The sequence below is a fragment of the Mauremys mutica genome, chromosome 6 (genome assembly GCF_020497125.1).
Source record: "Mauremys mutica isolate MM-2020 ecotype Southern chromosome 6, ASM2049712v1, whole genome shotgun sequence".
Taxonomy (NCBI): Eukaryota; Metazoa; Chordata; order Testudines; family Geoemydidae; genus Mauremys; species Mauremys mutica.
This window is the reverse complement of record NC_059077.1, coordinates 71,223,325-71,239,788: the sequence shown is the minus strand read 5'-3', so window position 1 is coordinate 71,239,788 and position 16,464 is coordinate 71,223,325. Positions and strand designations below refer to the sequence as shown.

The window sequence follows — 16,464 nt, the reverse complement described above, 5'->3', positions numbered from 1 at the left end:
TGAACAAAACCATTTTTTTCAGAATTTTGGGCAAATCAATAAAGTTGGGGAAATTGTTTCAGGTATTTTAATTAAAAAAAAAAAAGGAAGTGAAGGGCTAGATTCACAATTCATAGCCAGAGGAACTGCCACTGGTGCTGGATTCCCCCTTATAAACTTTAGACCAGTGGTTAGTTCATTCTCTTAGGATGTGAACGATCCAGGTTCAAATCCCTGCTCTTGAGCATAAGATGGAACCCAGGCTTGCCCACCCATAAGTGAAGTGCCCTAACTACCAGGTTCAGGGGTGCCCCCAGAAATGTTTCACATGGTGCACACACAACACCTCGTGCCTGCCACCCCTATCCTGGATGGCTCCCCCATGCGAGCACTCACCACAGCTCACCTCCCTCTCCTTGCAGCAGGTCTTAAGTCTGCTGCTGAGCGAGTCCTGCAGGCACAGTGGGGAAATCAGCTGCTGGAAGTCAGGCAAGGCCAGGCAGTTTTGATCTGTAATCCTAGCTTGAAAAATCAAAATGTCTCATTTCATTAATGTTGAAACTATTCATTTAGACATTGTTTCTCATTTTCATTTTGACCAAAACAATTCACCAGAATCAACACAAATTCACAAAATGTTTTGATCAATCCAAACCTGCATTTGTAGGTGAAAAAATAGTTTTGATTGAAGAATTTTGCTGAGCCTTCAAGAGCAGTGAGGGAGGTAAAGAGTTTCATGAGAACAGAAGAGGTTGAGAAGAGGTGGGACATTAAGGTGGAAGGAATGGATGGGGACAGTATATTCAATAACATTCTATACAATCTCTCTAGTCCTAATAAATTCTACTATTCAGAACTAGGATGAATTTCAGTCACATTGTGTTATTGTAGTATGATTGGCCTATAGTCATATTATGCCAAACTTGTACTCCCATCAGTTTTCAAAAGCTAAACCGGATGGCCTGGGTTGCTGTTTGAATGGGAGATACCCAAGGAAAACCTAGGTTACTGCAGGAGGTGGTGTTACTGCCTGAGGGGCCTGGTCCTGAGAGATGCTGAATCATACCTATAACTCCCACTCAAGTCCTCAGTAAGTGGAGCAATGAGCCAGTGCTTCACCATGTACCAGGAGGGCACTGTGTTGGTAGAGGAGCCAGCTTACATATGAGACATTAAACCAACATAAAACTTGTTATTATGGCTTTCAAGACCTTGGAAGCCCTAGGCCTTCTACACAGTTGCACATGGAAATTAGATACTTGATTGCATGCAGCCCTAGATTTCTGATGTCTTGAAACTCAAGCCCAAACTTTTTGGTGGCACTTAATGTAGGAGAAGAAATGCTAACTCCAGTGTCCCAGCCAGTTTGCAATGAGTAATTGCATTTGGCTTATCTAACTTTCCCCTCCAGTTTGAACTGGTTGAGGTATTTTTAATTTCCTTCCTTAAACTGTTGTATTTCCTTCCTTAAACTTTTTTTGCTGAGTGCTGTTAAATGTCTTCTTTTTTTCAATTCAGAGACTTTTGTATTTTAGTGATGACTGAAGATATTCCAATATATGTGTCTGGTTTGTAAATTGTTTTGAGACTCTTGAGGGTTAAAGATATGATATAGAAATTACTGTATCACTATATCTTCACTATTTTATGGGGAAGTGGATGCAAAATTCCATGACTTCTGTTGTGAAGTGTCCTGTTGGTGGGTGCTTTCATGTGTTCCTTTCTAGAATTCAGGGTGGAATACACAAGCTGTGACAAAAGAATATTCTCATTTGGGACAGATAATGCACAAAGACTACTAACTCTCAGCTCAGCACTTAGCGTGTGTAGCTGGGCTAATCTTTTATGAGATGTGCAAAGGGAAAGGTGTGGAAGCACCATTTCTTCAAGCTAGTGGAGCAGTTCTGCAGAGGCTATTTCATCCCCCTGGCTAAAGTAGCCTTGCATGTCCTTAGCATGGCCTTACCATGGGCTAGAGGAATAAACAGTAGCAATTCATCTCTAGACCAGGCAGGTGAAGTGTTCCCACTGAAACCAGACAGGTGAAGTGTTCACCTAAAATCTCACCAGGCTCTACTGCTGTGGGAGTAGGAGTGGAGGGTCTGCATTTGCCCTAGAATATGCAGTTCATTTTTATGTCCTTCACCCCAGTGTAAATCTGGCTGTCATACTATATAGAATTCTTGTTTAATGTATGATAATGAGCTACTGGTATAGTGTAATAGAAAACATAATCTGTTAATGAGCCATTAGGCAGGAGCTCCTTTTGTGAAGACAGATGAAATACGAAGACAGAGACTGGCACTTAGGTCTGATTTTGCAGACATGAAATAATCAGCTTTTTGGGATAATCAGCCACTAAGTGTAAAATATCACTTTCTGGCTAACTATTAAATTGTAATATGCATGCATTAGTTAAGGAATCAGTCATACGTTGGGCTGATCCATTTGCAAAAATGTGATGAATAGTAACAGAAAATGAAGATTTTCAAGTAAAGATGACATTAAATTTGCAGAAAATAACTATAAACCTTCTCCTCCCCACATTCCTCCTCTGCAAATATATATGCATATAAAGTACATATTTGAGAGGTCCATTTTTGTGTCCCTTTAGATTTATATTCTGCTGTATGTCCTAATGTTCCATTAACAATTGTTGATTCCAGACCTGTTTAAATATATAAAACATCCCACTAAAATGCTGCAGTAATCATCCTTAGAAATAACATAAGCATTTATTACCATGATGAAGCTCCCCACCCATATGCAGACGTGCTTTGCAAAAAACACTCTTGTGAGTGGGTTTATGCTACTGGCTGGGAAAGCAGTAGGTGGCTCTTTAGAAGCCACTGCTGTGCAAAAATACCTTGTAGTACGTGAGTCACTTCCACGTCAGATTCCCTTGACTTTTTCCCCACAAGGCTAAATGGGGGAGGCACACTGGTCAATAATTCTTGCCTGGTGGAGGACAAGAAAGGATCTTAGTACCCAACCACGATTTTCTCCAAAAACAGAAGCACATATTTCATTTTTAATTTTCTGGCCCAAGAAGCCACTGTGGACATTGAGTAAGGAATATATAGATAGCTTTAGAGGAGAGGGAGGGAGATAAGTCTCCAAAGGGAAGCCAAGCTTTCTGAGAAAGAAAAATCTACCACTGAAGCCTCTGTCATTCCCCCCAGGAGATGAGAAGGGTCCTGGTGATGTGCCATCCTACTGAGTCCTTTCCTCAATCCCAATTTTTGCTGAGAGAAGGTGCGTTGGATGGGGATTGAATACATTATGGGAATTGACTGGTTGTCATAGGAGTGTATTTGGGGCGTGAATGTGGGAGTTGTATATATCTTGGAAAGTTAATGTGAGTGAAGGTTTGTATTTTGAGAGCCTAAGTGAAAAGTTGGGGTGCTGAATGGACTTGCAGGGTTCTCTCGTTGAATTTGTGGGGTAAGTGGATAAAATATGAGGAGACTGGGTGAGATGTGGATGGAGTTCTTATTTTATTTGTGTTACCATAGCTTATAGGAGCGCTAGTCATGGACCAAGACCTCCAGGAATGAAGAATGAGGAAGAGGCTAGGAAGAGGGAAGAAGAAGGATTTTGGTGAATGGACAGGTTCTAGAGAGAGAGTGAATGGCAAATATAGTGGGGCGTGAGGAGGAAGGAAAAAAGAGATCATCCACAGTGGAAAGAGACAGACATTGAAAATGACAAAAGAAAAGTGCACTAATATATATAAACCAGGAAAAGAGAAGGAGCAAAATACAGATTGAAGAAATTTCATTTTAGAAGTATTTAATAGAAAACTGATGTCAATTGTTACTATGATATAAAGATAGAAATACACTGTTTACATAATGCAAAATACTGTTGTCTGAATTGAAATGGGTGTTGGGGATTCCTTGCCTTTTTGGGATGGATTTCTCTCTGGATACTGCTAGACCACCATAGTCAGGAGCTTAAAGACGTTTCTGAAGAATATATGTTTTTGCCTTTGAAATGTACCAGATAATACCAAAATCCATGTTCCTTAGGGAAACCAGCTGGACTCTTCTAAAATAGCTTTATTCCTTAAACCTCTACCTTCCCCCCCAATCCAAATCAACTCAGTATTTTGTAGGTTCTTCAAATTATATTGAAGAATGTAATTATTTTTTGTTCCTGCCAGCATATCCATTCATTCTCCTTGCCTCAATCTGGCTCTTGAGGTGATAGCACTTATTAGCACATTGAGAGCTGATGGCCTCAGTCACCAAAACTCCAGAACTGTTTGGAGCTTCCTTTCTTACAGATCCCTCATAAGTGAAGAATCTGGAAGTACTTTGGAGAAGGGACTGGGTAAGGAAGAGGATAGTGACCCCAGGTTAGGAGGGCAAGGGAAGGGAATGGAGATGATGATGACGAAGAGGAAGGGACCAGGAGAAGTGGGTAAGAAGCCATTGGCAACCAATGTACTGAATAGAAATTTCAATCTAGTAATATTCTGAAGTTAGCTAAGAAATGGGTTCCTTAACCAGAACTTAGGAATTAGGAAATAATAGGAATTTGCCTCCCATGCCTAGTCATTTTGTAGGGTTTATTGTACTAAGAAAATGAACACAGTGTTTCCTCAAGGATTTGGGAAAAGAACAGATTATTTATGTTAAACCCTACAACTGAGGTTACAAAACAAGTTAACTCATAAGAGAAAATATATGGAAATTACAAGAGTAAATGAATAATGTCTGAATTCTCACACAGAGGCTAATGCTACGAAATCTATCATTTCTCAACAGCTGTTTATAAAAGCAATAAAAGCTTTTGGAGCTGATAAAACAGACGGTCTAATGGTTGAATGACATTTATCTTTCTTAGAAAATGTTTTACTTGTGTGATAGTATAAAGTGGTTATCACTTTAGGCAGAACCAATAAATCAGTTTCAAATATGCTTTAAGTCAGTAAATCAGTTTTTAACCAAAGTAGCCTAATAAATTATATGAATTATAAGAATTAATTTGGTTTCTAATTTGTCTTTCTAAAACATGACAAATAATACTTAAACAGGGTAAATACAGTCTTAATGATGGAGTACAACATGCCCATATGTGGAATAAATCTCATATGCATGTGTTGCATTTAATTTTAAAAGAAAGAATATGTGATTATATATAGAATGTAAAATAGGACTTAGACTTTCTCAGTACTCTGTTCTTGTTTTTGAAAAAAATTGTGGAAATGGAAATTGCACGCTAGCATTTTTTTCAAAAGGAAAAAGAACAAAATGGGATGCTGAGAAATGCTGTTTTACAATCTGTATATTATATATGCTATCTTTGTTTATCAGTTGCAGTAAGTCTGAATGGCCATTGTAATGGCAGTGGCAAAATACTCAGCATCTCCAGGATCAGGCCCTCCATTCTAAAGTTTATAGATTACTTCAATAACGTTAGGCTTCTTTATTTTGTAGTAAGAACTCAAAGGAACTCAAGTATTTGACCGTTACAACATTAGGTTGTTTTAACACATAAAAACATGGGACCTAAATGTCTGCATTTTCAAAAAGGACTAGTGATTTTGGATACCTCTGCTTTTTAGTGTATAGTTTGAAATACTTAAAAGCTAAAATTTTCACCTGATATTCAGAGAATTGATACTCAGCACTTCTGGAAATAAGGACTGTTAAAGTGTATGAAGTTGGGCTGCAGAATTATCAGTCACTGCTGAAGAATCTAGGCCAGATTAATTGAAAATGCCTTAAAATATTGACTTGAATATTAACATTATCCATGCTAAACATCACTACTCAATCCCATTGCTTTTCATTATATTCCATCCTCTTTCCTAGTTTTGTATATTGCCTGTTTAGATTTTTAACTCTTCAAGGCAGGGACTCTACCTTCTTACCTGTTTGTAAAATTCCACCGATGCTCTTAGCAATATAGAAATAAGAAATTACAAGATAGAATTTCTCACATAAGTAATTTAGAACAAAATAATTTTGTTCATAGTACTGAATGTTTTTAAATCCTTAATGTTTTACCTTGACTTTATGCTATGCATATGGCTGGGAGGTGTGATTCCCAGCATAGTAGACAGACTTGTGCTAACTCTATTCAAGCTAGTGTGTTAAGAATAGCAGTGTGGATGTTACAGCAGCTCGGACCCTGGGGGTCAGATGAGCTTGGACTTGGGTGGCTAATCCAAGCCACCATCTATGCCACAATTCCCATTCTGCTATTTTTAGTGTGCTAGCTTGAACAGAGGAGTGCAAGACTGTTCACTTGCTCTGGAAATTCCACCTCCAAGCTGCAATGTCGAGACAAACCCAGGGATCTGACAGAAGTATCTGCCCCCTGGAGGATTCTAGTGGGAATGGAATGGAAAAAGAATCATGTAGCCTGAACAATTACTATACCTGTAAGGTTACGTATTGGGGTGCAACATGCACTTGTCACAGATAACAAATTCTTTCTCGGCTACTTAAAAGTTAATTGAAAAGATAGAATTTGGTGAAACACACACAGAAGCTTTGTTTATTACAGACAACTGTAATTGAAATCATAGGCAAGCATCAATATACAAAATGGTTAGAAAAAGACAAGTACATTAAAATGGTTTCCTGCGTTCCTTCTCACAATCTTGCATCAAGCATACTTACAACTTATGGAGACCATTGCAAACAGATGGAAGGGAAAGTAAGTGGAGCCCATCACAAGAGAGGTCCTGATTCAGTTTACATGTCTCGGGGACCCAGTGAACATGAAGAAATGGGAACTGGTTGTAGTATTTCATGCCCTTTCTTATGGTAATAATATGAATATATACCAAATTTGATCCTTTACACTGATTATAATAGGGTCAATAGCTGCCCTATCCATATGTGGCCTTTGGGGTACCATGATTATGTATCAAGCATTAATATTCATGAGTTACATCACTTATTTCTTAATAATTCCTATATGTACATGCAGTCTAACTGCTTAGATACTGCATAGCAACCTAATTGCTGAAGCCCCCCAAAACTCCCTTCTTGCGGAATCCTGTGGTGTACTGTACTTGTTTGAGGTGACTCACTTGTCTCTCAAATTGAGAGTGCAAAATATCTGACCTGGAGTTATCTCCTTAGAACTACACTGTTCTACTAAATCCCAGCTTTTAACATAACTACTCCAACAAAGCCTTAATCTAATATACCAGGCCTTTACTACAGCAAGCTTAATAACCAATTTACTTATGTTCACCTATTTGCACCCGTTGCATATTCCAGGCTAAAAAGCAATATATCACTATCATCTTATACTCCTTATAATGTAATTTTAGCTCTAGTTAGCATAAAATCACCCACGAGACAGAGTCATAGGTCATAAGATTAGGTCAGAGGTCAACAATCAAAAGGTTCAGAGTGGTTTGCCCATCACTAAGCCTTCAGTAGGCCTATAAGGTACAACATGTTTTACCAAGTCATGATCACCTCTCTCACCATTACATGGTGCCACAGTTGAGCTTGGCAGAGGTACTCTAGCTGCAGTTCTTTCTTTGTGAGGGGCCCTAATTTTTGGAATTTGCTTCTCCCCTTTGATCCACCAGAGCCCAGATTTGTTAACCTTCTGAGCAAGAGTTCATCTTTTTTCTTACTTCTTGAGGAAGGCATGGGTTGAGATAGCTACATTTATGTGATACTTTGTTAATATTCATGTTATGATTTTTAATTCATGGAATAGACACTCAAAGTACGGATGGGAACCTATTGTAATAATCTAAGAAATCAGATAAATAGAATATGTATGTTTTGAGTTTTGTGAATGATTCCTGGCAAAGTGTTACTTGTGCAATTTAGTGTAAGTTCCAAAATATGTAAATATGTCAAGTTCTAAGGCAAACTTCAAGAATATGTGTTGGCATTATCAACAAGTATATGACTTCTGAGTGTACTTCCTTCCGTGATTCATGGCAATCACATTTTCATCAATAACATTTTGTTGGCATAAAAAGCCAGGTCACTACAAATTCAAATGAAATATCAATGAAAGAAATGAAGAAAAAAGGGCTTATAGGATCAACCATACATAGTGCTCGCATGTTTATTCCAATTCAGTCCAAATCCTCCTCTATTTATAAACCCACTGAGGTCACGGGCTAGTTTTGTGAGGAGTTTAGGATCTGGCCCTAATGTCTATGGTTATTGACATGGCTAATGTCTATGGTTATTCTTCAGCAGGTTCATTCATATGCAAAGATATGTATAGTCTATGACAATTGGCTAACAGGGAACAAGACAGTAGAGAGGTAGGAAGGCAGGTGATTATTAAAAAAATAGAAAAGGAAGAAAAACTTGCTGTATCATAGTAATTGATTTCTTTAAGTTGGGTGTTGGTTCATTTGTTTGTTTTTTCAGGTGCAACTGAAAACAAGCATTTCAAGTCAATATGTAATTCGTACCCAGCCAACAAACACCTGCCTTTCTACACTTGAATGTGCAGCTATTGCCCTTGCCATCATGGAAAAAAATGATGGTATTCGGGAGGTATGTAATTAATTTTAAATAATTGACTTTGTTAATGGAACAGTAGTGTGAAAGCCAAGTTAGTTAGATAATAGTACCATATTTATCTTGAGCACTTTACACGTTCGTTACTCAAAGACCTGAATGAGATCATGAGATGCTACTGGTTGGTTCACTTCAGAGACCCAGCAGGGGTAAGCAAGCAGCTGTCTGCTGATATTATTCTGTTCCTTCTTTGCAGACCATACCCAGGTTTTACTGACACTTGCATATCCATTACTGCAGCTGTCTACTGTGGACTTCTACAAGGTTCCATTATCTCCCTCATCTTATAGAACATCCCTGTCAAACACCACGGTCTTAAATACTAACAGTTTGTTCATGATACTTACACTCTTTGCACTGAATGTTAACTACGCTATTTTCCAGCTATCACCATAATTGAATTAGATCAGCTCTTTTACAGTGTGGAGTTGGCTGAAGATAAACCTGGGCAAGACTTTTGAATCATTCTTCTCTCTCTCTCTCTCTCTCTCTCTCTCTCTCTCTCTCTCTCTCTCTCTGTAGTAACAGATTGACTGACTTAACACAAGCTTAATTATTATTAGCACACCCCTTATGAACTCACCCTCCCTCACATCTACTCTCTCTCCTTTTGACTCCCACTTCTTCTTCTGTTTTTTTGTACCAAGCCCATCATCCTGGGATCTCCCCTAAATTCAGCTAACTGTCCTCATTCTCTCTCCTCTCTCAATCCCGTCTATATTATTTTTGCTTGCCCACTCCTCTTGCCCACTCCTCCATTCACTCAGACTGTCCTTTTGTTCTCATCAGCTCCTATTCCCTCTCTTCCCTCATTCCCCTTACATTCACTTTCTCATCCCATACTTCTGTTTCTCACTCCTTTTTTTTTCCTCCCTCTTTTCTGAAACAAGATGAGAAGAGTAAATCTACATCTGTCTCTCCATCACTTGAATTTATATCCATTTGTAAGGTACTCGGATGCTTCAGTTTTGAGTATAAAACAAATATCAAAATAGATAAGAGTTCAGAATTTGCCCAAAATTAAGAAATAGAAAATGTATTGCATTTTTAAATATAGCGTGGCAAACAGAACGTGTGTGTTAGAAATGTATGCACTTCTCCAACTACCTTGCTGTTTGAGATAACTCACTTGGCATTCCTGATTGCAATACTTAAATATTCCCCCTAAGCTGTACAAACAGCATTTGTAGTGTGCTAATTTACACTAATATAGCATGTTGTATTGAATTTTTGTAAATACTTTTCTTCAGATACTTCTTAATTCTGTAATTTATCAAAATCTACTAGATTCTAAGTACTGTGTCAAACTGCTAGGAATATAACAATCCATTGCACTGATGTTTTTTATGTGTAGAATTTACATATTTATTCTGTCTCATCCATGCTGCTTTCAGTCTAGAAGATTTGATACTTTGTAGCAAATGAAAATGCTAGTAAAATTTGCAGAGATTTCAGTCTTTCATCTAATTTTCGTGGATCCAAAACGCTTGATGATTATTTAGATAATCAGTGATTCATCAGCAGTGAATGACATGGCAATCAGCATGTGAATCCAAAATTTTAAGCTGAATCTTCAAAGCTTTGTGCTTTGCACTCTGTTTCCTTTCTTAATGATAGCTGAAAACAGTTGCCGTTGACAGGATCTTTTGATCTTGTAAACCTTATGCCTTAAATATATTTCAGAAAATAAAGATGTGTCCCTTTATTTGAGAACAAATCTGTAACAGAAATATTTAAATTGGGGTATTTTACTGAATTGACCTGCACATATACTGCATAGTTCTCTACATAATAGGAGGAGCACAGCTTCAATTTACCTTCAGTTGAATGGTCAAGGGTTTTTTGTTTATTTTTACTCCCAAAGCTTGCATGGCTTCATTGTCTTGAAACAACGTTCAGAGTCAGAAAACTTAGCAACTTATTGTTAATGGGGGTACACCCTGTGAAACACACACAACTGAAGCCTAGTCTCAGATAATCAGACATGCATTGCCCTTTATCTTGTAAAACCATCCACTGTGGAAGCACAGTAATTCATTTTAAAAAATGTGTGTTAATGCTAGTTTTCTGTATCTGACATCAGGACTGAATCAATAGAAGAATCAATAGAAGAAAAATAAAGTATGTCAAATAGAATTTGTTAAAAAGTTTGCTATAATTTACCAGCTAGGAGAGAGAAATATTTCCATGACATGTAGCTAGATGGAAGGAAATAGGGGTACCTATGTGTCATAGGCCCTGATTCGGCCAAGATATTTAAACATATGACTTGCTTTAAGTACATGGGATACATGCTTATGTATATTGCTGAACTGGGGCCTGAATTAAGTCATCCTCATGCCAATATGTCCTGTTAAAACTGTTGGGGTGAAGTAGACACTAGAAGTTTTCTAACTGGTCAGATGCGACTCTTTTCCCATGTCCTTATATGTAGTAACATTTAGTAGCTACAGAAAGGTTATTGGAGTCAAACTAAGCAATTATCTTTGTTTTATTTTTAAATAGATAAATATTTTTAAACAGGCTTAAAATGTTTTCCTACAGTCAGAGCACAGCACTGGTGAACTTTAACTCTCAGAAGACAGTGCTGATCCAATTCCAGACAAACAATTAATAGTCCTACATGGAAATCAGTCTAGCTTTTGCAAAAATGCAGAGATGACCTGAGCTGCCCTCAGAGCTAGCTGGAAGATAAAATGCTTTTCTAAGCCTGCCCCACTGACCTGGAATAGTCCTTTAGCCAGAAAATGTGACCTACTGGTTTGCTTCTTTCTACTAATCAACTTAAAACTGTCAATTGCCCTTGGAGAAATTTGGGTCATGACAGTTCTTGAGTTTGTTTATTCTATTAGGTCAAAGAATACCAATCAGACATTAGCCTTTGCATTGCAAGTTTTGATCCCACTGGTCTATGATGGAAGACTCTGTCAAGACACTAAAATATCCTCAATGTTCTCAGTATTTGTTGCTGGCACTGTAAAATATTAATGGTAATCAGCATTTCAAGAGAGATCTAAGAGGCAGCGAGCAGTACTGGGCCAAATGTGGCTCATCTCCACACCGCGTAGTTCAGGAGGCTTTTGTAAAGGTGGCTTTAAAGCCCATCTTTGCATCCTGGTCCCCACTCTATGCAGAGCTATCCTGGTCCCTCTGCAACAAATTAGGGACACTTAAGACACAAAATTTACGGCCCCAAATCTGCTGGTAGGATTGGCATAGTGCAGTAGATTACCAGTCATTCTCCCTTATATCTGGGCCGGATGTAGCTCTGTTACATATCCAGAGGAATCTCCAGAGAAGGGGGACAAGTGCATCCCTCATGGCCTGCCCATACCTTCCTTGTCTTGTCCCTTATCCCAGATGTATCACGGGACCCAAGGATAGGGCTCACAATGCCCAGAGACATCTATCTTCCACCTTCTGTATGTGGGGAGAGCTGCGTGTGGAGGGCGACTTCTGTATACAAATCACAGGGGTATATTTAGGCCCTTTAGTATCTCACGTTCCACTGCATGATAAAACTTGGTAAAATTTTACATTTTAATGATGATCTCTACACACAAAGCCTGGATGAAATGATATGTTCTAAACATATTTAAAAGCTTTTTTGTTTTGTTTTTCTTTTGTTTTTCACAGACTATACTCCGCCCTCTTCAAGCTTTGTGCTCTTTCCAACTTCAGCATGGTGCCCAGATCCATCACAGCAAGGAGCATCTTCTTAAAAATGGTTTATATGATAAGCCCATGCCAAAGAATAAACGCAAGCTCAGGAGAATGGAACTCTTAGTGAATAATGTTAAAATCTAGAAAGACTGCACACACAGTACTATGGAATGAATTTTTTTATAGCTAACAAACACAATTTGATATTGGATTGTTCCAAATAGCCATCCATATGGTAATAGACCTTTTAAACCCTTTGTATTCAGGAGGCTTCCTGTCAATAATGCCAACTACAGTAATAGGCAGCATGTTTAGTTTTGTTGTTATACTAGGCCAGATGTCTTTGTTCAAGTGATAACCCCCTGTAGAGGGGAGGAAAACTGCAGTGAATAATTTAGAGCTATGTTGTCTCTATAGTCAGTGTTTGATCCCCATTAAGACTGGATAGATTTACTTTGGGGAAGCTTTTTCTCAGTACTGAAGAACAGGAAGTCTGTTTAAGTAGGTAGTGGTAAGGGTAAGGATCCAGTATTTGGAAGAATATTGAATTACTTCTCAGCATTTAAATTTTAATCAGTAATTACAATAGAGTATAACTATAAATGCCTATATTAGTTAGTTAATCTGAACATAAGGAAATGTGATGTGAGCATTTTTGTTTTAGTTTTGTGAGGCGTTTATTTCTTATTTTACTATCTGTTAACTTGTTATAGATTTATATCCATGTTATTGTGCAGTCATACTTACTTAGAGCCTGTCTGCAGTTTTCAAGGGTTTTACTTGGCTGAGATAGGCCAATATATTTTGTTCAGATTTTAATAAAAAAGAAAATATGGAAATGGAGATGGAGCTAAGCTTTTATCTGAACTATAGACCAGGTTCTGCACTCCATACTTGGGCAAAACTCCCCTTGTCTGTGTAAAACCTGTAGAATTTGGCCCAAAGTGCATATGCAGTATACCACATCTTATTTAATCCCTTTGATTTTGGAATTTACATGTATTCCTGCACAAGCGTCTATTGAAACCCTTTCAGAATTCAGTAGTCTAGCCAGACTGTAAAAATATGTTTGCAGATGCATCAAATCTTGTGGCGAAATGATTCTCTTTTTTTCAGCAATCGTGGCACTGCATTGTTGCTGCCTGCAGTGTAAGCACTAGTGAAGACAAGGATAAGATATTTTTATTTGCATCATGAAGCAGGTTTTCATGACAAAAACTAGTGATATTAGGGCTTTACCACAGTGAAAACCTGCTTTATGAAACTGTGGTAGTAAAAGTGCCTGATCCCTGTCCTCACTAGTGCAGCTATACTGGATAGTAATTATTCTTAGGCCTTGCCTACTCTAGGGTATTTTTCCCATAATTTATGACTGCTGCTACCGCTGGACTCTTAAGTGGTCACCATTGTTTTAACATCTGTGGATTTGTCTATATTAGGAAAAGAGATCAAGTTTGTGTCAGGACTAGCTAAGACCTTTTCTTTTCTAACCATGACCTTTTCTTTAGTCTAGATGCTATTTAGATAAATTCCATGTCTGTGGCTAACACTGGTACAGCTGAACTGGTGATAGCAACAATGAGACATTAGGAGCAGAAAGACTAATGTAGACACCCTTACTGTAGAAGCACATTCTCTAGTGAAACAGACAAGAATTCCTGTTTAAGTGGTAATTAAGCTCTGTGGGTTAACACCACATTGACTAGAATGGAGGATGTTCCCACTCTGCTCTTGTTTCAGTTTACCTTGTTTCAGATTCAGTGGGACAGCAGTGCATCCTTCAGTTTACACTGTGAAGGTTATTTTCCCTAACAGAAGGGTTAAATATTTCTATTCGCAAAATGTAAGTTCAAATTCTGGAGAACAGAGGAAAATCTGTGTTAATACTCTAAATTCATGAACAATTGAAGTCTTAATGGATCAAAGAAATAGTCTACTTAATTGAGTTATAATCCTACATGAAGTACTTCAGTACAGTATAGTGTGTGAATGGAAGGTTTTTTCAATTCTGCATAAGGGTCAAATTTTCCAATGTTTATATGAGAGATTTTTATTGATGTGAATAATCTCATTGATGTGGGGCTACTCCCGTGAGTAATGTTTGTTACTTAAGTGAGTAATGTTTTTAGGATCAAGACCTAATGTTGGAGAAGTGGATGTCTGTTGCAGTCAAGTCTGCAGTACTGTCTGTACCATACTAGTAGTTATTTTAAAAATGAAAAAAAGATGAAGTTATTTGTTATGCTTCAGTTACTAGAATCCTAAGATTTTACTTTCTTTGAGGATTTTGTCATTTTTAGTTTAACTGGGATGGGCATCTAGTTGCTACACAGTTGTCACATGAAGTTACATCAAAGCTGATTACATTTTTTTGTTCATTGCCATTTTACAAAGAATTAACACTTAATTTGATTAAAGCTGTTTTATCTTCTTCCTCTATGTTAAAATCCAATTCTGTTGCTGCAGTCCTTTCTTGAAAACCAAACAGATATATTCTCAAATAATAGTTCTTCACCCCTTCTATTCCTTCTGAGCACCTTTTCCATTAATCTTTTCTGGGCACAATGAAAAGTGTTTGCACAAAGACATTTAGGGCCAAATTTTCCGGTAGGCCTCAATGCAGTATCTTTTTTTTTTTTTTTGGTAGGCCTAATTTTGCAGCCTCAAATAATTGGGTTTTAAATTAATTACAGGTGCAAATAATAGATGTCTAAATATCTGATTTGTATGTGTGAAAAGTGGTATAACTATCACTTTTGCCTCCAATTTATTATGGACCCCAAAATTCAAGCAGAATTATTTGCAGATATAACATTGTGCATGTAAAGATGGAGGCCACTCTTGAAAACCTGGCCCTTAATCTATTATTCTTGTAAACAGAATTTTGATTGGTTCTATTTACTAAATTGTTACAGTTTAATTTCAATATTTTATGTTACATGACAGTGTCATGCAGGTTGATCAGTTGTAAGTTTATTTTCAGATTTTTATATTTTTGGTGATAGTGTATAGCTTTTTAAACAAAATTATGTTCATTAACAAACATTTTCAGAATTTAGCAATCTTGTCTTCAGGCCAACGGGGATCAAACTTGGAAGTTATATTTTAATATATGACAGTTCTCTCAAGAAAAGATAATACCCAAATCTTAACTCTTTTTATTGTGAGAGAGCTTGAAGAGCTGTCACCTACTTCCTGTAAGAAATTTTAATTAAAGTAAGTTTATTTTGCATTTTTATTATTTACTTTCATGGTCATCCACTCGTCATTTGTCAATTACCAAAAGATTCTTGGGAGTTTAAAGCAGCAGTCTAGCAGAGAAGTGAACTTTTAAAAACATATTTAATACAGTGTATTATCTTTTAATGTTTGTTTTTCTCCCCTTGTCAGCTTTGCACTTTTAAATGTTGCTGTATAAATACAGTCTGCCCTCTACATTCCACTGAATCATATCATGGGGAATTGGTGACATTGCAGTACATGTGCTGATGACATTGATATCAAACTTTGGTGAAAAAAATTGTAATTCCATAAAATATTGTAAACTGACAAAGTTTCCAGTACAAGATGTTGGATATAAAAGTTGTATGTGATTGCGTAAACACATATTTACCTTTTTTTTTTAAAAAGGTAAATATTTCTGAACCCTCTAATTTTTATTTTCTCTTTGTAGAAGATTGTATTCTAGAAAGCTTTCAAATTTCAAGATAAAGTTGGTCCAGGAAGAGTATGACATGATTTGTTACCTGCAGGACTTTATGCCCATTGCATTCTAACATCTTACAAATTCCAGCTGTTGTCAAAATATTAGAAAGCATTTAGTGTTTCATTAGTTTTCTATTTTAAAAAATGTTCAAGTGATTTGATAAAAGATACACATTTATTTTTAGACTAAAGGATTTTCTTCTGTATTGCTAAAATGGATTAAAAAGATGTTCATGCTGTATTGTTCTCTATTTTTGTTTGTTTGTTTAGAAAGGTACTCTTTAAAAAGGTATCTGGGTTCAGTAATTTTCTTCTTGAGTAGCATGTGGGATTCTTTAATATCTATATTCGTGCATTCACATAAAATACTTGATACTTTCGGTTTACACATGATAAAACAAGATTATCATGACTGTGTCATTGGTCCTACACAGCACACATCACATAGGCTGCACCCATAGTGCAGTGTAAGACAAATCCTAAGTCATGCCCTTGCAGTATGTCTTGTGTCTAAGAAGGATGAGTGTCTACTCCTGCACCTCCTTAAGAAATAAAAGGGGTAGGTTTGGTATTGTGACCCACTGAGGGCTAC

At 37.2% G+C, this 16,464-nt stretch overlaps 1 protein-coding gene across 1 annotated transcript in view; it reads left to right on the top strand.

Moving 5' to 3' along the window:
* DTWD2 (DTW domain containing 2) overlaps positions 1-15,787 on the top strand; it is a 164,527-nt gene extending 148,740 nt beyond the window's left edge. The window contains exons 5-6 of the mRNA XM_045021746.1: positions 8,352-8,480; positions 12,141-15,787. Coding sequence (XP_044877681.1) covers positions 8,352-8,480; positions 12,141-12,311 — 300 coding nt within the window. The 3' untranslated portion in view covers positions 12,312-15,787. The remainder of the gene's footprint in view (positions 1-8,351; positions 8,481-12,140) is intronic.
* The last annotated feature ends 677 nt before the right edge of the window (positions 15,788-16,464 follow it).